Source organism: Anabrus simplex, chromosome 1 (assembly GCF_040414725.1).
Source record: "Anabrus simplex isolate iqAnaSimp1 chromosome 1, ASM4041472v1, whole genome shotgun sequence".
Lineage (NCBI taxonomy): Eukaryota > Metazoa > Arthropoda > Insecta > Orthoptera > Tettigoniidae > Anabrus > Anabrus simplex.
This window is the reverse complement of record NC_090265.1, coordinates 700,226,498-700,248,805: the sequence shown is the minus strand read 5'-3', so window position 1 is coordinate 700,248,805 and position 22,308 is coordinate 700,226,498. Positions and strand designations below refer to the sequence as shown.

Genomic DNA, 22,308 nt, shown 5'->3' with positions numbered 1-22,308 from the left:
ACATTTCAGTCACTTATTATAGTGTTCTGACAATAATACTGACGTCATTATCTTATTTTAGTTGTAATTAGCATTGCTGTATTGTCTTCTTTTTTCTCTTCATCGATTTCGATGACTCTCTAATTATTATCTCTATGCCATTCAAATGAAAAATGCCCTACCCAATTGTGACTGGCAGTAGACAAGAGGGCCTGCCAGTACAATGAAACTCCCTAAAACGGTCTCGACATGGAAACGATGTATGGTGGCCTTCCCGTCGTGTTTCTCCGGAAACGCTAAGAGCTATGTAATGTAATAAAATCTAATTCACAACGTATACGCTGCTTCGTTTAGAATTCTGTATACAATGTAGAATTCCGTAGCGAAACACGGCTACAAGAGCTAGTTGATAATATAAAGACAACTTTAAATTAAATTTAAATTAAATTGAATTACCGATGGAACGTCCTGCACTGTGAACTGATTAGGTTTGGTAGACCTCCACATTCCTTAAACTTGCCCTGGCTTCAACGAATGTGGGCAGCATATGCCGTGTTAGTGTGGTCTGTCTGAGGTATTATGGGTTGCAGGGATATTGGGGGACAACTCTCTGAGCCAAGGAAATTAACCGCTTAAAATTAAAATCCCTCGAACCCTGCATACTAAGGAACGAAGGCCTCTGAGCCAGACTTGATTATTGATCAAAATCTTCGAAATCGCACATTTTCTCCGCGACACGGAAAAGCGTTGAATGACGTATTTGTTTTTGGGTTTGGGAGATGAGAGCGAGTACAGATTCTTTGGTCGTTCCCCTCTTAGTAGCCTCTTACGACATGCAGGGGGTACAGATAATGCGTCCTTTGACTCCACCCACAGGGGAGATAAAGAGTTCTGATATATCGAAAGAAAAATGAGCGTATCCACGAAAGAATAGTAAGGCTCATGGATTGGGAAAATGAAAGACATTCTAGAGCTCGTAAATGTAATACCAATCTAATTCTTCTTCTTATTATTATTATTGAAAATGAAAATCCACAGCCTGTTTCCAGTCATTCGACCGGGTCAGAAATTGAATGAATGAAGTCCCCATCTAGCGGCGAGGATAGGAATTATACCGGAATTATACCGGAATTATACCGGCTGCCGAAGCCTGTCGCACTCATCTGGGGCAATGATTAATGAATGAGAGATGAAATGAAATGATTTTGGAGAGTGTTGTTGGAATGAAATATGACAGGGAAAACCGGAGTGCCCGGAGATAAACCTGTCCCGCCTCCGCTTTGTCCAGTACAAATCTCACATGGAGTGACCGGGAGTTGAAACATGGAAACCAGCGGTGAGAGGCCGGCGCGCTGCCGCCTGAGCCACGGAGGTTCTTATTATTATTATTATTATTATTATTATTATTATTATCATCATCATTATTATTATTATTATTATTTCCGACTCGTTGGCTGAATAGTCAGCGTACTGGCGTTCGGTTCAGAGGGTCCCGCGTTCGATTCCCGGCCGGTTCGGGGATTTTAACCTTCATTGGTTAATTCCAATGGCTCGGGGACTTGTGTTCGTGCTGTCCCCAACATCCCTTCAACTCACACACAACTCATAACACTATCCTCCACCACAATAACATGCAGCTACCTACATATGGCAGATGCCGCCCACCCTCATCGGAGGGTCTGCCTTACAAGGGCTGCACCCGGCTAGAGATAGCCACACGAAATGATGATTATTATTATTATTATTATTATTATTATTATTATTATTATTATTATTATTATTATTATTATTGCCCGTCTGGTGGCCATGATCGTTAAGGCGTTGAAGTCTAAACTGTCAGACTCCGTGGTTAGCCCGTTCGAGTCCCGCCGGTAGGGTAGGAGAGGTGGTGGTATACAATTTCTAATCACTAGACTGCGTGTCAAAAGCCCTGATTAAATTCCAAACCTCTCCACAGTGCTCATATGGAGTAAGGGCATATGACGCTGTTGATGGTGATTCATCCGTCGGATGGGGACGTTAAGCCCTGAGCAGACCTCTTAGTGCTATTCGATAGGAGTAGGCTATGTGCCGGCACCAGGTTACCATGGTTACAATGGTGTCGCGAAACTGATGACACTAATTCCAGATAGATATCCACCTCAAAAATAATATTCGTGTTAACAGAGGAATAAATTAATCAACGGTCTTAAATAATTTATCTTCCTAGGAGACAAAATTTAGTTAAGTGTAAATGTGTGTATGTTGAGTGCTCAGCCCGAAGGCTTGTTTGATCCTCAACAGCTCTGCCATCAGCTGTCATAGGTGGCCTAGGTGTCTCTGAAGGGGCATACTAGGGAAATGAGGAGTGAGGTAGTTTCCGGTTGTTTTCCTCACAGAGCCAGAAGTTGTCATTACATCTCAGTCTGCCAAGCCAACTGAAATGCCCGTCACCAACGAACCAATTGAGCAACATATTCACACCATTCATAATAGGTGACTGGCTGTATGAGGAATGGTATTACTAGCATCGCTCATACCTCAGTCACTTTCATTTTGTTAAAGCCAAGGATGAGACAGACCAGTGAAAGTAACAAAATTTTAGCCCACACCAGAACACATAGTACAGGATAAAAACTAGGTCTTGCCAACGAAGGCATATGTATAGAACAGTAAAAATATGTGATGGTCCTACCTTCTTTCCACTGGGATCTTCAATACGTATTATTTAATTTTATATGGTGGTCTTTAACTTCTGACCGGTACTGTAGTTAGATATAATAGGAAGTGAGCCAATGTTAGTCTTGTTCTGGCGCTATCACACACCAGTAGCACTTGCTGTACTCACCTGGTACTGCACTTGTGAACGTTACGGACGACCGATTGGTACTGCACTCAGATCTGTGTTCTACTCTCCACTCTCTACGCACACCCGGTGGGGCTCCCTTCTCTTGTGAAAGTTGAAGGTGTTTACACATCCAGTTCATGTCCTGGCTTTGAATCTTGCGACAGCAGTGCCTTCATACCTTCTCATTAATTATTGATCGATAGAGTTCAATACTTTTCATGGTAACACTAGTAGAATTTTGTAATATGCATGCAAATTCGGTAATAAGGGTCAAAATGTTCATAAAATAAATACAAAGAAGGGAAACCAGAGGGATAATTTGGTGGTGACGTCAATGTACAAGAATAAAGACCTAAGAGTAGAAAAAAATAAATCAATGCATTTTATGCAATAAACATATCGAAGTGGACCATCTGTTACAATACTGTAAGGAAATGAGAAAAATCAGAGAGAAATATATAGATGGGGAAGAAACAGGGCCCACCTCTGTGGTGCAGTGGTTAGTGTGATTAGGTGATACCCCTGCCATGAAATTTGAAAATATGGTACGAGGGCTGGAACGGGATCCGCTTAGGCTTGGGAGATCAACTGAGTAGAGGTAATTCGATTCGCACCTCAGCCATCCTCAAAGTGGTTTTCTGTGGTTTCTCACTTCTCCTCCAGGCAAATGCCGGGATGGTACCTAACATGAGGCCACGGCCGCTTCCTTCCCCCTTCCTGGTCCATTCCTTCCAATCTTCCCTCACAAGGCCCCTGGTCAGAATAGAAGGTGGGGCCGCCAATTTCAGCAGCGGCGATTGGGAATTAGAAGTGGGGAGGGGGCAAACATGCACAGACCACAAGAAGTACCCGGGTTTATGGGATATAGCGGGAAGGGGTGGGGTTGTAAATCCAAACTGAAGAAAAGAAACCTACAAAATGTTAAGTTTTTTATGCTCTCTGAGTGAATTTCGACATACAGGTAAACGTTGATAGCTTACCAAGTTAAGTGCGGTAATAATAGATAATAGTTTTTTAGATTTTGATACAATACAGACCAAATGAACGATATTACACGTGTATTACAAATAAATCATTTAGTATTTTACTACACACTGAAACTAACACTGACGAATGCGCGCGGCTAGCGGCTGAATCTTACCTCGTGTCCATGCCTTGTCAACAAAATATACCCCTGCTACCCTTCCTCACAGCACATGCAATGTCTCCACTAGTTGCTGTGGCGCTATAGAAATCGGTTAGACGCGACGAACGACATTTTGTGCGTATTTCCGCTAATAATTTTGTTAGTACGGTGAAACCTGTTCAAGACGGAATTGGTCGGGTTCCAACGTTTTTTCGATTTGGACAGGTTTCCGTATTATTCAGGTAAATGCAATACAGTATTTAATGTGACATTGTTTGTTATACACGGTTATTATCTGAAAAGTCTTGAAAGTCAAAGCCATGCTATACATTGTGTGAAAATTTTTACACTAGGCAACTGTACTTACGTTACAAAGATCATCCAGTGTCTTATCCATCAGTGGATCTTAATGCAATTCCAATTCACGGCGCACATTTTGTGAAGACTTAAAGCAGTAAACGTTTAATAACCACATTAAATTAAAAATGAACACTCTAAGGCTACTACAAAACTATTTGAAATACAAACGAATTTATTTCTTGCTGCTGGAGCTCCAAAAGTCGGTTATCTTCACCTGCTTGATGTTGCACTGGATTGAACTTTTCTCGACGGATTCTTTAACCCGCCATAAATATTCGTATAGTTCAGGCAAATTCCGTTTGGCAGCGAATTTTTGTACACTCCTTACGTGCGCGAGAGCTAGAGATTTCTGGAGAGTCGTCATCAACTTCTGTCTCCTCTTCCTCGTTACTTTCATCATCATTTTGCTCCATTTTTTTTCTCGAGTTTCTCGCCAATGATTTCTGTCGCAAATTCAGCGGTTTGATATGGCGACACATCACAATCGTCGTTGATGTATTGGGCAGCATCCATGTCAAAGTTTCCAGATGAACGCATTGATGACATGGCCTGCACATTGTCTACCACTTCGTCCAAGAGTGCTGGGAAGAAAATTAGCCTTCCTGAAGCATTTTGTGACAGTTTCTTGTTTTATTTTCTGTACTGCCATTTGGATCGAATTCACAACATCCAGCATAGAAATAGATTTTACCATGTCACTGGCACTAGCTGCCCCCTCCATCTTGGCAGCTATTTCCTGCAGAACTAGTCTCCTGTAGTGACTTTTAAAGGTGTAGATAATACCTTGGTCCATGGGCTGAGTGATACTTGTAGTGTTCGGTGGAAACCATGCTAGTGTTACGTTGGTCAATTTAATATGTTGATTGCATGTAGCATTGTCAAGGAATAGCAACACATTGCGATTTTCTCTCTTCATTTTGACTTTGAAACTTGTGAGCCATTCCTCCATCAGTGTAGTAGTCACCCACGCCTTTTTGTTTGCTCTCCATATGACTGGAAGATTACGCGGATCTAGATGTATGAAGCAACGTAGCTTAGCTGATTTTCCCTATCACAAAAGGTTTTTCAAGTTGTCCCGCCGCATTCCCGCAAATAAAAAGTCAACCGTTCTTTAGACATTCTGCCACCTCTTCCTACGAATGTCTTCAAAAACATCATTCTAATTCCTATATCAAAGTTCGAAGTGAGCAAATTTCTTTTCTTAAGAATGGTCTTACCGAGCTCGATAGCTGCAGTCGCTTAAGTGCGGCCAGTATCCAGTATTCAGGAGATAGTAGGTTCGAATCCCACTGTCGGCAGCCCTGAAGATGGTTTTCCGTGGTTTTCCATTTTCACACCAGGCAAATGCTGGGGATGTACCTTAATTAAGACCACGGTCGCTTCCTTCCCACTCCTAGCCCTTCCCTGTCCCATCGTCCCCATAAGACCTATCTGTGTCGGTGCGACGTAAAGCAAATAGCAAAAAAAAAAAAAAAAAAAAGGAATGGTCTTTCTTGCTTGTACTAGTCTGCATTTTATGTCCTCCTTACTTCTGCCAACGTTAGTTATTCTAATACCCAAGTAACAATATTCACTTACTTCCTTTAAGACTTAATTTATTAATGTAATATTTCCTGCATCATCCGACTTCGTTCGGCTGCACCCCATTACCTTTGTTTGGGATTTACTTAATTTCATCTTGTACACCTTCTCTAAAACTGTGTCCATACTATTGAGCAATTTCTCCAGATCTTCTGCAGACTCAGATAAAATAAAAATATCATAGCCAAAACTCAGAGTTTTTAATTCATCTCGCTGGTTTGTGATTTCTTTTTCAAATTCCTATTTATTTTCCTTTACAGCTCGTTCTATGTAAGGTAAGGTAAGGGTGTATTCTGGCCGAAGGCAGGTCCGAACCTCCGCAGAGGTGTGCCTGAGCCGGAGTTTACGTACGCGAGGGTGGCTAGTTCCTTTTTCCTTTTCGCTCCTCCATTCCCTTACCCCCACCAACAGCGCACGGTAACCCATCCAAATCTTGACCACGCCCAATGTGACGGAGATCTCACGAGATCCGGTGTTTCAACACGGCTACGGCTATGTAAGTAACCTAAATAAACATGACTGGAATCGAACGTGATGCACAATATCCCTGGCATAAAGAAGAGAGCAGAAATTAAAACTGATTGTCAGGGTAATAACATTTTTATACTGTCTTTGATAGATTTTGAATAAAAGGAAATTGCTGCCTTCATGGTCCTTCAATACTTTATTGAATCTGACATGTCTTGCTTACACAATAGATCACATTCATTTGATGAATAACTTAAACGTGATATAGGCAACAATTATCAACAGTGCCTGATTTTCCGATTAATCAGAAATTGGCTGTGAAACTGCCAACTTCAAGTAATGAAATAAATCTACAAAATAAATTACTCTTTATCATATACTTAATGTGGCCTTTGACGAGGCCTGGTGCATGTCTTTCGAGTTGACGCCATGTAGGCGACCTGCGCGTTTGTGAAGATGCATTCTAATGATGAAGTTAGCACAAACATCCATCTCCCGACCCAGCGGTATTAACTAATGAAATTTAAAATCTCAGACTCGGCCAGGAATCGAACCCGAGATTCGTTGGACCAAAGGCCAGCATGCTGACCATTTAGCCATGGAACCGAACTATACTTAGTGATAACACTGGAATTCTGTGTTAATATGCGATTAGCAGTGACGAAATCTGCTCCACAAGCGACTGTGTCGTAACACTTTAATTTTAAGAAAAATGTGAGGAATGTGTGGGTATTTCTGGGATGTTTTGATGATACAGACAGTAGAAAAAATACCCGAGAAGACTGAATGTCAGGTCTGGAATACAAAACTGGGACAAATGGATCCTTTCAAGTATTTTGGATATATGTTCTCCTAGGACGGCAGTATAGTAAGTGAGATTGAATCAAGGGGCAGCAAAGCTAATGCAGTGAGCTCGCAGTTGTGATCAACAATATTCTGTAAAGAGGAAGTCAGCTCCAGAATGAAACTATCTTTACATCGGTCTGTTTTCAGGCCAACTTTGCTTTACGGGAGTAAAAGCTGGGTGGACTCAGCTTATCTAATTATAAGAAACAGTGAAATAGTGAAATGATTGCTTGTAAAAAGATGGGAACAATGACAGGAGGTTACTCGGAACGAGGGGATAAAGGGTAAGTTAGAAATGAACGTTATGGATAAAGATGTAAGCATTAATCGGCTTTGGTGGTGGGGTCACGTGAGGCGAATGGGGGAGGATAATTTACCTGGGAGAATAATAGACTCGGTCATGGAGACGTTGAAATGGCGTACGGCTTTTAGTGCCGGGATGTGTCCGAGGACTTCGGCTCGCCAGGTGCAGATCTTTTGATTTGACGCTCGGAGGCGACCTGCGCGTCGTGATGAGGATGAAATGATGATGAAGACGACACATACACCCAGGACGATGATTAGAGAGGAAAGAGCAGAGAATGGGAAGAAAGTGGTCGTGTCCTTACTTAAGGTACAGCCCCAGGTAGCATTTTCTTGGTGTGAAAATGCCAAATGTAGGAGTTGGAACGCACTATCTCTCGAATGCAAACTAACAGTCACACAGGCCAATTCACTCGGTACAAAAGAAATCTCCGAGAGACGGCTACTCTGGCATAGACATATAACGCGCAGTTATTACTACCTTGTGGGAAAAGAGTGCTTGTTCTGGAGGTAGAAGGTAAACAGTGGGAAGCATACTGAGAAGAAGAACATGATGGATAGAGAGTGAAGTTCTGGGGGAGGAGCAGTTAACACAGAACGATGTTTGAGATACAGACAAATAAAAACGCCAAAGGTACAAAAAACGGGGAAAAGACGCTAAAAATGAAGAAGAATAAGAACAAAAAGAAATAAAAATGTAAACTTTTCCCTTTGTGAGAAGTTAATGATCATGAATACGTCTTTCAATATATGGAACTCAAATATTGATAAGGAACGATTTATTTGCATCATTCCACAGATCTAGTTACAGAGGTTTAAAAAAAAATACAAATCTCAGCTCGTGCACCGCTCAAGGTCACTGTTACTAGGCCTAAGTAAAACATCCATGGCTGCTAATTTCAGATGACCATCAACCATAAGAATAGAGTAAACAGGAGGCTGTGGATTTGTATATTAGTTCTACAGTGAGAACCGTCAATCTCAATGTCAGTACTACCACGGCCGACTAGATGCAGGGAAGATCTAGTTGGCCGTGGTACTGTCCTGCGCATCTTAAACTAGTGCCTTCTGTTTCAACGCACTCTGTACTAATCTACAGCCCGTACACCTGCCACGGTCATTGTTGCTAGCTAAAACATTTTGTGACGTCACTTCTGTTACACATTTTGACACGTCATGCAAATTTCCAATGACCCCCCAGCCATCCCCAGCTCTAAGACGTATTGATGCAAGTGTAATGGACTAGTATAACTAACAATTCTCTAATCCCATGGGTAAATAGTGGAAATATCGAGCTTGATTAGTAGGTATTTTTATTATTATTAGTATGATTACTCGTGAGTTGTGGCTATGAAGTTGTTTACGTCTATTACTATTATTATTTACATAGTTATGTACGGACTTCATTTGGTATAAATCGTGGTCGTATCATTTATTATTTGTGTGTTGTATGATCTGTCTTGTGTGACAATACATGTGAGGTTATGTCATGATACATGTGCTGTTTTTATATTAATACGACTTTATTTATTGTACGAACACGTAATTAATAGTATGTCATGTATTGTTACCGGTAAATATGGTGTATAAATCCTATGCAATGTTTGCAACACAGGGTAAGGTTCCAGAACAACGTATCTTTGTCACTCGAGTTTTATAGAATGTTCTATCCATTTGTACGTAGGTTACTGGAGACTCGAGAAGATACGAGAAAACATGTTGTGTCATACTTTTCTAGAAGCCTGGCCAGGCAAGGTGCATAGTCCTGGGTGGAAGAGTTAAGTTGTTAGCGCGAGTTGTTAGTAAGTGTGTGAACTCATGTTGTGAGTTTGTTGTGTTGGTAGTTAGTTGACATGCTAATGTGGCAGTCTTCTTCTTCTTCTTCTTCTTCTTCTTCGAGTCAGTTCAAGATGGCAGTTCATTAGTGTGTGTGTATAATGTGTATATAATTTGTAAATATATCAGTGTACACAATTGACAGCATCTCGTGTGTGAGTCTTTGTGAATATGATAGTATACATGTCTGTAATATCTTCGAAAAAGTTATAACACTTTCAGTAAAGAAAACTGAATTTTCAGCTTTCCTATTAGACCTTCGACAGCCACAGGTGATGCAAAGACACATTAGAATATGCTTCAGTAGTCTTGATGACGAATTACCAGTCTTACCTGAACAAGTTAGCGAGAATCCAATCACTACGGTATTTGTATTACGAAACGTATAATATCTCATTGTACCAAGGTAAAAAAAAAACCATAGCCTACTGAAGGAATTTCAGTACGAAACTTCATATCACCCCAGAGAAGTTCTGCAGCAAATTTTCCTTTTCAGAACAGTCACCGGAGTACTTGATAACCAGAACTTTTTGGAAAGATACGTTTGCGTTTGAACACAAATAAATCTAATTTACGGGTGCGTCATCTACAAAACTTTCTTGCCAAATGTCAAAGTCTATGTTTTATAAGAAATTACCGCTGATTAGAATGTACGAAACCTGTAACAATGAATGCTTGAAAAGGACTCCAACTAACTTGCATGTTGTCGTTTAGAGATAATAAATGTGTAAATAAAATATTTTCATAAAATAATACTATTAATCACTTATGTACATAGAAGTTTGTTAAGCTGTTGAATGTTTAATTATACTTAAATATAATCGTTGCCGTTTCACCTGGTATGATTTATTTTTAAGTATATTTCAACGTTTTCTGTAATTTTGTTGCTTGTTTTGTTAATTTTATTTCAATTGTACACTGTGTGTTATGTTGCAGTGGTCCGTCTGTTGTAATTGGCCGGTCTGAATGGCTCAGACGGTTAAGGCGCTGGCCTTCTAACCCCAACTTGGCAGGTTCGATCCTGGCTCAGTCCAGTGGTATTAGAAGGTGCTCAAATACGTCAGCCTCGTGTCGGTAGATTTACAGGCACGTTAAAGAACTTCCTGAGGGTCTAAATTCTGACACCTCGGCAACTCCGGAAACCGAAAAGGTAGCGGGACGTAAGGCCAATAATATTATTATTTTTGTAATTGGAGCTAGTCTCTGTTATTGAAGCATAACTAACTAACTAACTAACTAACTAACTAACTAAATAAATAAATAAATAAATAAATAAATAAATAAATAAATAAATAAATAAATAAATAAATGTCTACTCCTTAGTCTCGTGTCGTGATGCGAGGTCGGGGATGAGGTGATATGAATTCATATGACATGATTTGACGGATAGGTGCCCTTCTTGACGCTAACCTAAGTTGTCGATCTAATGAAAATGAAATGAATTATGGTGAGTGAAATTGGGTAGGGAGATGAAAGGAATCGGATGGACAGGAAATCTCCTGGGATTTGCTCTGAAGTGAAAATGGGAAACCATGGAAAACCATTCTCAGGACAGCGGACGGTGGGGTTCGGACTTACGCGTTTACGGCAAATGTTCCGTAAGCAATTCACTTATCATATAACCATTTTGATATCTCTTTTAACAAGGAGAAATTTCTTTGTAATAAGGCTTAACATTAAACAAATTATAATGTGAATATTAATGTGTCGTTGAACAAATAGTTTGACGTGCTCACAAAGACATTCAGCAAATTATATTGTGGACATTGGCGAACGGGGGTTATATGTGATCCCGCTTTATGAAGTGTTTCAGCTTTTCGGAGGATGGGCGATCGGGTATAGGTCCAGGGTACTCTCTTATCCTTCAGAGGAGAGATCATTCCTGAGGTCAGATAAGTCATAACATGGTTAACGACATAGGATTCAGAAAGCAACGAGATACTCCTTCATTAAAGAATCTCTAGACATCCCAAGGAATAGTTGGACATGTCGGGAAGACTTGCAAAACATCAGTCAATTAATGATCAACAAGTCTACCAAACTGAGGATTGAACACCGCAGAGGAAGATTATTCTTCTAGCATCATTCTTTTATTTTAGGCTAGTGAACGTAATTAAATCTCTAGGTAAATATGAATTTTATTCTTAACAAAAATAATATCGAATTTTCATAATATAACTTGACTTGTCTGTGATGCACAATGTAGCTCAACATTAAACATAACATCAAAATACACGTATTTGGTGAGAAAGGAACTTAAATCTAAGAGTTTTCAGTCCTTGCTTCTTCTCCTTACGATGACGATGCCTTGTTCTCCCTCAAGGGGTTGGTCAGCAGCTTGTTGACAGCCTTCAGCACGCTGATAGGAATCTGGAAACGAGAACTTATGTTAGTTACAGGACACTTCCAAGGAACAGGGAGCATTTCATCTCAGAAGTATGTATACTCTGAATCAGGTAAGGTTAGTCACTAAATACCAAATATGGCCACCCTATTTTCTTTTTATTTAATGGCTCATCACTGCTGTCAACTTGACTAGTTACATTTTAAAATCCCCAAACATTATCATGTCACAGTAACCTAAATGTAAGCAACAATAATGGAGGGTCCCATACTCCAGTAAATTGTTCATCTTGCCATATGAAATAAATCACGATTTTCACAATTAAGTCAGTTTTCAAGCTCACTGAGGAATTAAGTAAAGAAACACACACACTCTCTCCCACGCTCAATTTATTTTGATATTGCCTTTATTTTGATATAACTGTAACCTTGTTATTAAATTATGTCTTAAACGATGCAATGTATTTGATAAATCACGTAGAGTGATTTTCAAAAGTTACAGAACATACTTCGAATATAGGTCTTCCCTCGATTTTACTTGAATATTCTTTGCCGGGCTGAGTGGCTCAAAGGGTTGAGACGCTGGCCTTCTGATCCCAACTTGGCAGGTTCGATCCTGGCTCAGCCCGGTGGTATTTGAGGGTGCTCAAATACGTCAGCCTCGTTCGGTAGATTTACTGGCACGTAAAATAACTCTTTCCGGACTAAATTCCGGCACCTCGGCGTCTCAGAAACCGTGAAAGTTGTTAGTGGGACGTAAAGCAAATAACATTATTATTATGAATATTATTTTCTTTCTTTCCTTCTTCAATAAACAGTAAGGGGGTGTATTAGCATATTTTCAGAGATTAGGATGGCTATATCTCCAATCTTACCCAGGAAACGTATAGGGGCACTATTAATTCAAACTACGTGAATATAACATTTTCACTGAGGAATTGAGAGTAATAATGTTAATGGTTTAACATCCATTATCGGATATTGTAAACGTTGAATTAAAAAAAAGAGAAAAATATTATAAAATTTTAACAAAAATAATAGTCCGCCTCTGTGGTGTAGTGGTTGGTGTGATTAACTGCCATCCCCGGTGGCCCGAGTTCGGTTCTTGGCTTTGGCACGAAATTTGAAAAGTGGTATGAAGGCTGGAACGGAGTCCACTCAGCCTCGGGAGGTCAACTGAGTAGAGATTTCCATCTCACCTATTCTCGAAGTGGTTTTGCGTGGTTTCCCACTTCTTCTCCAGGCAAATGCCGGGATGGTACCTAACTTAAGACCACGGTCGCTTTATTCCGTCTTTCCTGTCCATCCCTTCCAATCTTCCCATCCCCCACAAGGCCCCTGTTTAGCATAGCAGGTGAGGCCGCCTGGGCGAGGTACTGGTCCTCCATCCCAGTTGTAAACCCCAACTCAAAGACTCACGCTCTTGGACACTGCCCTTGAGGCGGTAGAGATGGGATCCCTTGCTGAGTCCTAGGGAAAATCCAACCCTCGAAGATAAACTGATGGTGAAATGAAATTAGATAATAATAAACTAGAGGACCCGCTCTGCTACACAGCATTCCTCATGAACAGGTCAGACAACTCGTCTTGATATGCCTGTCGTGTCATATTGTTTTACCTGCCCTTTTCTATACTTTTATGAACATTTAATAGCGGTACGTAATAACTGATTCATTCGTAATGTAATTTATAACACTTCTTATGCAATATTCTCCGTGCTTCGACCGTTTGGCGAAATTTCCGTACAGTTACCCGTTTCAGGTGTAATCACAACTTTAACTTTGGTGTCTGTTTCTCTGTTTGTCTGTTTGTCTGTTTGTCTGAGTTCTTATAACTTGAAAACTACTGGATATATTTCTACCAAACTTGATATTTAGAATCCACCTAAATTTACTGCGGGGTTATTCGAAACCGAAACCATGATTTTGCACTCCCACAAAATATGCACATCCAAAATTAATGTAAATCTACCATCCTTAATGGGAATCAATTACTAAAACATTTTTCTCGTGTACGCCATTTCGATAGGAGGGTTAATATGGGAGATATCATTAGCGGACGGTTTTTCAGCACAAGTCTCAACGGACTCAACTCAAAAGCGGGTGCCTGTAAAGTTTCTTATAACTTCAAAACTACTGAAGATATTTGAACCAAACTTTATGTTTAGCATCCACCTGTCCAAAGGTAGGTTTCAAGGTCCATACCATTTCAAACTCCCGGAATGGACTGGGGGTTTATAGGGAACCGAAACAGTGATTTTGCTCTTCCACAATGTATATAAGACCAATCTGAATGGAAATCGACCAACCTTGATGGAAATCCGTACCTAAAACATTTTCCTCATATGAATTTTTTCGATAGGAGGATTGATAAGAAATATATCACGAACGGTCTGTTTTACAGGCTAAGTCTAGCGGACATAGCCCAAACGGTGTTGCACGTCGAGCAGATTCCTCGTCTATCTATATAAATAAAATCGTAACGAAGGAGTGTCTGCACATGACTATTTTTTGCGAATTTTTCGTACAGGTATCTATTTAAAGGGTAATCATGACTATCTGCATATTTTTAGCTTTATTTTATGAAAGTCCTAATTTTACCCCCCCCCCCAAAATGAAGATATGCGCACAATCTGCCAGACGAGCTAGAAAATTGAAATTTGGCAAAACTATACGTTTTAGCTTGTAACTGACGGAAAACTTCCAAGATCTTAAAATTTTTCACTTTTTATCCACGAGAAATATCGAAATATGAAGGCATTCTTTATGGCGGCGCAGACCTTCGTTTCGAGGTATTTCGTGGCTAAACTGTAGGTCCTATCACAAAATGGATGGCACAATCTGTGTTCAATTTGGAGTGATCTACAACTTTGGTCCTATGAATTTTTGTCTTATCTCTATCCCTTATACGTTAGATTTGTCTCTATTTCTGAATTGTAAGTATATCTTGCATTTACACGCATAGTTCATGCTTTGAATCACTTATAGGAAAAAGAGAATCATCATATTCTACACGAACATTGGCCCACCCAGTAGCCATATGTGAGCTAAATTCTATGTTTGTAGCTGGCCGTGAGTCAATATTCCCTAAATTTCACCCTATTCAACGTTTCTAACTTAATCTGATCCATGAATAGATGAGATACGAGAAAATATCATGGGACAAACCATTTAGACCGTTAAATACGGCGTCTTATGGTACAATCCGTTTGTCATATGTCGATCTATGTATAGGTCTACATTCATTGATGTCGATTTGTAGCGATCGACAAAGGGTGTGTCTGCTATTGTAATCAGTACTCTCCACATCGACTTTGACTGGCAGTAGGAATGAGGTCCTTCTCCAACTCCAGTGTAGCTGGCATCAGCAAGGAGGGCCTACCATTGTAATGAATAATTACCTTCTCAATTTGACTTTCAGAATAAATTTTTGTTCAAAAATCCCCTACCCGATTGTGTTAGGGTGCAGGCAAGGGTGCCCGCCATTATAAACAAATGTATCCATCTAAAATGTGACTGACATTAGGCATAGTGGCCTGCTATTTTAATGGAAACTCGCATACTCGGTGTGACTGGCGGTACGAAAAGGGGTCTGTCATTATAATGATAACAGCACAACTCAATTTTGACTGGCAGTAGGGAAGTTATCTGCCATTGTAATAAAAACTCCTCAACTGTAATCTGTCTGGAAGTAGGAAAGAGGGCCTACCATTGTAACGAAAACTTCCCAAATCGATTGTGACCGCACATTAGGCAATGGGGCCTGCCATTATAATGTAAACTTCCCAACCCGATTGTGAATGGCAGTAGGCAAGTGAGCCTGCCGTTATCATCACAACTCCGCAACTCATACTTTGCATTGGAAACAACGTTTGGGGACCTCCCAATGCTGTTTCTCGGATAACGCTAAGAGACAAGTAATTAAAAAAAATCTTATTCACTGCATGTTCAGTAATTTACTTCGATATCCGTACACAATGTAGAATACCGTAGCGAAGCACGGGTACATTTGCTAGTGCAAAATGAAGTATTTATTCCAGCCCCCCCCCTCTTAGTTCTGTTCATTTTCGCCTGCATTTTGTTGTGATTTTGTAAAAAAAATCTTACATTCGATATTACCTACATCATAAACCCTTCATAACATAACTTTTCCAAAATGTCACGCTAACTTTGAAAAAAATATGTGCTACATTGGGTCCGCAATTATGTTCTTTTTTTAAAATTTTAACCTGAAATTCGTAATCAGCGAGGATAAAAGCCATTGTAACACCTTTTACCCTCCGAAATGCCATGTTAAGAAAAGAGCAAATTCATCTGAGCACAGGCCATGAAGGCCCTTGGAGGAATGGAATGTAAAGTCTTCCACTATCCGTAACCTCGGCTCTTGATGGGGTACGCCCGGCCGCCTTTGCCCCCAAGAATTGATCTGGTACTCATTTCTGAGTAGATGAGTACTACTACAACTACTACTAAATTTTTTCATTCTTCCCCTGAAGGGGTAGGCGGGTCTCTCAGGCCAGGAGATTTGTATTGGAGAAGGAGATGTTTGGAGGAGGTGAGGGGTTGGTGGCCGTGGTCTATACTAGGAACTCTCCTGGCATTCACCTTAGTGCAAGAGAATGGAAAACCACGGAAAACCATTCTCAGGACAACCAACGGTGGGGACCAGCCCCTCTCCATCTCCCGAATACAGAGGTGTAGAACCGCGGTAGAGCCGTGGCCACCTCTCAACTGCTCGGTTGGCCGGTTGTAGTGTAGAGCTGTTGGACCACGGAGCAACCGCAGCTACTTGATACGAGACTTTCTCAATCTCTTGGTTGCAGAAAGAAAGCACACAGGCAGAAGATGGCTCTACTTTCCTAGTATACGGTATATTACCACACTGAAAGGTACGGTATCACTAATGCGAAACTACTTATGCCGGAATTAGCGAGAAATTACTACAATAATTAACACTGAAATGTATACTTATAATTTATTATACTTTGTCAACTGGCAATCTCTAGTGAGAGGAAGTTGAAATAAACGTTCAATCTCTAGACGAACACTGCTTGCCATCGTTACATCAGTTTCGGGAAATTCAAGACGCTACACAAACTCCCAGCTCGAAAACATATCCACGTTGAAAAGAAAAAAGAGAGTTCAGTATAACATTCTATTACCTCAAATGCTGAAACAAGACCAACTACAATATATCACACCTTAATGCAGCTATCCATATGAGCTAAAGTGCGCCGCGTTCGGTTTGTTCAAATGTAATCATGAGCATGTGCGAAGTATCAGTTTAGTTCTTTTTGTTGGTTCGGTTTGATTAGAAGACGTTAGTGTAGTGATGTTTCACATATGATATATTAGGACGTGGCGATCCTATTGTATGCCTGGATGTAATTCATATTAAAGCAAATACACTCACATTCAGATGAAATGTACTTAATGCATCGTGATGATTTCGTCGTTACGAATAATTCATTAGGGTGCATTAAATATTCGAGGTTACATTTGTCATTAGAGAATACGTTTTCCGTGTACTTGATGAGCTATTTTATCGGGATAAGGCCAAAACTCTATCCTAGTACATCTCCCAATTAAAAATACTTCTTAAGGTTTTAAAAATTGAGGTTATAAAACGTGATAAAGCTTTAAATGAAGATTATATATTTTTGTTAAATTAGAGGACAAATTATCAACTTATTTGCTGTCACACTTACAGTACCCTATGTTTTTACGTTGCCAACGATTTGGGTGTTAATTTGGTTTATGCGAAAATGCATGTGCCACCAGAGAACTTCAAATCGATTCTCCTATTGAGGGACAAAGATTATCTGAAGTGAAACAGATGTATTATAACAGTTAGGTGAATCATTATCCCAATCATTGTTATAAAAGAATTGAAATTTCTGATTGGGTTATGTTGCTAATACATTTATTGAACGAGGTAGGCTCTTATATTTAAAAGCGTATGGTACCGGTAATAGAATGTTCATTCACATAAATGTATTTCTAAAACAAGTATTGATTTATAGGAGGAAGAATTACAGACTGTAATAATTTACTAAGTTCGCCTTCTATTATATCTACACAAATTCGATCAATTGCCAACTTCTCTGAAATCATTCAAGAAAAGTCTATGTAAACAATTGATACGTAATCTGCCACTTGGATGACAGCCCTAATTTCACATCATTGGCGATTAATTGGTTGATTGAATTGAAACTGCCACTCTTTACAACGCATCAGATATTTCCCCAGGACTGTTATTTTAGAATGAAATCCTATCTTACTTATTTCATGGACTATTCTAGTTCACAGAAAGACTTGTATTTTGAATTTTCCACATATTGCTTATCTACACGTAAATATAAGCTATTTCTAGATAGCATTGGTTCAATTACCCGAAGTAATGACAACTTAGCAATTCAATACGACAATCAGAGGGTTATGTTTATGTATCACAGGCTTATTTACATTCAACCGATGCGTCAGCCATATTGATTTAGTATTAAGGTCTGATACTATTGTAGATCAAGGCCGACTTCAATCCTAGGACCGTAATATGAAAAAATGGCGGCTGAAGTAGGCGGACTGTTGGTATTGGCTAACACGAAAATACAACGTACATATCATACAAACGGCGGTAATTTAACATGATAAATGTAACGTCATAGGGAAAATACTTTATTACATATGAAAACGCTTCGCCGACAAGTACGCACCACATATAATCAATTAGAATAACATGTATTCTACTAGGAAAGAGAACAGAAAGCTGATTTCGAAATTTCAATTAGTCAAATAACGTTTTCTCTTAGATTTTACTTCGCTCGATAGATGAAAAAACATGATAAAACTGTTAAAATTATAGTTATAACATCATTTTGAACGTTTCAAAATAAATTAAGGTGCGAATTTCCTCAGTTTATTCGCTCTCATGAGAAGTATGAAACATAATTTGTTGCCCTAGTTTTGAAGTGGTGGACAATTTCTTACATTCAGCACGCAGTGAATGGGAAGTTCACCCGAAATATTAAAGTTATTGGCTTTATGTTCCACTAACTACCTTTTTACGGTTTTCGGTGACGCCGAAGTGCTGGAATTTAGTTCCTCAGGCATTCATGTTCATGCCAGTAAATCTACCGACACGAGGCTGATGTATTTGAACACCTTCAAATACCACCGGTCTGTGCCAGGATCGAATCTGCCAACTTGGGGTCAGAAGGCGAGCGCCTTAACCGCCTGAGCTACACCCGAAATGATTATGTTAATCCAATGAACGGCCCTGGTAATGCTAACATAATGTTGACATATGGCATAGCAGCACTTCACACAATGATTGTAACCTTAGTAATGGAACGCTCAGGCACTAATAAAGGTATAAAAGGTTTTTAGCGCACCCATTAAAGAACATGAGTGCAAAATCTCTATTGACTCTAAACATTGATATTTGGCCAGATGGATGATCTTCAGTTCGGAGTAGTCTGTTTGATAACAGATAACCACAGCATGAATCGGAAGGTGTTGGTAGTGTAAACCCTGCGTTATAAACCCAGCAAATCCGTCCAAGTCACTATTTCTTCTGTGTAACAGTGTACAGATTGCTCCATCTGTCACACTTATAAGTTTTGTTATACTCCAAGATCCAGCCAAACATTTCCGCAGGCAAGCACAGATTATTGTAAAATACACTTGCGTTTAAGTCACTGGACACTTTGAAGCACATAGCCACTGGAGGAATATCAAAATATCAATTATATTCTATCTAAATTAATATTTTTCGAGGAACACTATTAGGTTCACCGTTTGGAATTAGCGAAAAGTCTTCCCTAACCTCAGACTTATTCTCAAAAATAATATAGGCCTATGCACACTACATTTTTGTTGTCGACTTCAAAATAATCACAACGTATATTCTTAATCCATTTCTCTCTTAATGCTTTATTCCGTAGAAAACTTTAGAATAACTTAGTTATAAAAAAGGCATTGCCGTAGTTAGACTTAAACCTGGTTGACAACACGATCAAAACTGACTACATACGATAACAAGAAATAAAAACAAACCCACATTTCCAACATGTCCGGCTACTCGATTCGCCATCTTTGTACGATCGAGAGTAGCATTAAGGTCTGAGGACTGGAGTCGGTCTTGTGTCGATGGTCTTGGCTGAAGTGTTGGTCTTGTACGTTGACTTAATCAGAGCGACTTGCGCGTGCCAAGTTCGACGGGCTGTTCTTAATACCAGATCGTGCCACTGAACTTTTATAGAGTTAGCCACTTACCAGTGAAATGCATTCTAGTTAGTACTCACCTGGAAGACGTCGTCAATAAATCTGGAAAACCCTGTACCAGAAGGTCGTACTGTGGACCCAGTCACACTTGGAACTCCCGTTGTCAATGGATGTATGTGGGGTACTGTGACGTCAGGCGTCGCTGGGGCGGCGCTTGCGTCAGGAACAGCGTCCGTCTGCAATCAACGGAGCCAAGACATATTTATTTATTTATTTATTTATTTATTTATTTATTTATTTATTTATTTATTTATTTATTTATTTATTTATTGCTGAAGTAGTGGTGCAGTTAAGGCTCGTGGCCCTGCCTAACATTTAACCACATATTTACAATATTAAATAGGTAAACAAGATAATAAGTTACAAACATTCACTGCCTTGAGGAATTCCCATCTTAATTATTACAGGGTCAGATAAATCTTCGCCAATTCTAATTCTCTGAGATCTATTTTCTAGAAATATAGCTACTCATTCAATCACGCATTTATCTAGTCTAATTGCACTCATTTTTGCCAGTAGTATCCCATGATCCACCCTATCAAATACCTTGGATAGGTCAATCGCGACTCGGTCCATTTGACCTCCTGAATCCAAGATATGTGCTATATCTTGGTGGAAACCTACAAATTGAGCTTCAGTGGAATAACCTTCCTAAACCTGGACTGCCTTCTATCGAACCAGTTATTAATTTCGCAAACATGTATAATATAATCAGAAAGAATGCTTTCTCAAAGCTTACATGCAATGCATGTCAAACTTACTGGCCTGTAATTTTCAGCTTTCTGTCTATCACCCTTTTCTTTATACACAGGGGATACTATGGCAACTTTCTATTCATTTGGTATAGCTCCTTAATGCACATAATGATCATATATGTTCTTCAGATATGGTACTATATCCCAACTCATTGTCTTTAGTATAACCCCAGAAATCTTATCAATTCCAGCGCTGCTTTTATAATTTTCAACTTTTGTATTTTTTTGTAAATATCATTGTTATCATAGGTAAATTTTAATTCTTTTTTAGTAGTAGTCACCTCCTTTCTGTGGAGATTATCCTTGTAACCAACAATCTTTACATACTGCTGACCGAATACTTCTGCACTTTGCAGATCCTCGCTTACACACTCCCCTTGTTCATTAAGTATGAGTATGAGTACCATGAGTTGAGTACAATACAGCCAATTAATTGGCGATGCTGACATTTGTTTCCCCATTTTCTAACTGCCATATCACGCGTGAATTTTCTTGAATATTGAACACTTTAACTTTCTCTTGCAACATCTTCCACAGCGATGTTTGCCATGACTGTTTAACAGACAGACTGATTTTTAAATCTACACTCTACTGAAAACCTGAGTTTGAAAATAAACTTTACAGCAAATCCCAAATATGTAACAAACAAAAATCGACATTTGATGTTATAGATGAAACACGAAAAATGTGATAAAAATACGACGTTTTGTACGATATGTCGTAATAATCGATGTCATACTAAGCGAATTTTTAAATACAGTGTTTATGTAGAATTTAGATCGGACCGTTATATCCAACATGTCGTTAAAAAGGATGTCGTAAATAAACGATTTCGACTGTACAACAACAGTAATAATATTAATAATCACTATACTAATTGCCACTATTGATAGATTCTTGACTACCAAATTCATGGCTCAGATGGATGTATATATGTATGTACTAGCAAATGTAGCCGTGTTTCGCTACGGTATTATACATTGTATACGGATTTCTCCGTAAATTACCGTAAAGGCAGTGAGTAAGATTACATTAAATTACATGTCTCGTAGCGCTATCCGAGACACAAAAAAGATAGGACACCATACGTTGTTTTCGATGTGAGGTCGGCATTGGGGATGTTCTGTTGATAAACTGCCGATCACAATCGAGCAAATGCCAGAAAACACCTTACGATGTGAAATAATGGGCTATACTCCGCGGTACTGTTCAAATATTAACAGCGCTCCTTAGTGCAATTCGAGGACGATTACAACCTCCAACGGTATTCCGCCAATATCCCGCAGACTGGCCGATTGACGTCTCTGTCGCTTTCTATCAAAGGAACAACCACGAGTTTACAGGAATGATGACGAAAATGGCAATACGTTACTTCCCTGCTGGCAAGCAGTCAGAGACATTGCCATGGTAACCTATAGGTTCGTTGTCAGTCTGTCGGTCACTCAATGCAGAGCATGAGACTCGCAGAAAATAGTAATATTCTCCGTCATTTGAAGAGTAAGCGAAATTATGTACATAACAAAAGTTGTTTATAACGTTTCACACATGCTCCACGGATTTTACAGAAAATTAGCAGTATAAGAGAAAATAGAAGAAAACTGT

At 39.5% G+C, this 22,308-nt stretch overlaps 1 protein-coding gene across 1 annotated transcript in view; it reads right to left on the bottom strand.

The window, feature by feature from the left end:
- Window positions 1–11,446: 11,446 nt before the first annotated feature.
- The window catches only part of LOC136857355 (uncharacterized), a 30,264-nt gene continuing 19,402 nt past the window's right edge, over window positions 11,447–22,308 (bottom strand). The window contains exons 3-4 of the mRNA XM_067135968.2: window positions 19,972–20,127; window positions 11,447–11,696 (exon numbers count right to left, since the gene is read on the bottom strand). Of these exons, the coding sequence (XP_066992069.1) occupies window positions 11,619–11,696; window positions 19,972–20,127 (234 nt within the window). The 3' untranslated portion in view covers window positions 11,447–11,618. The remainder of the gene's footprint in view (window positions 11,697–19,971; window positions 20,128–22,308) is intronic.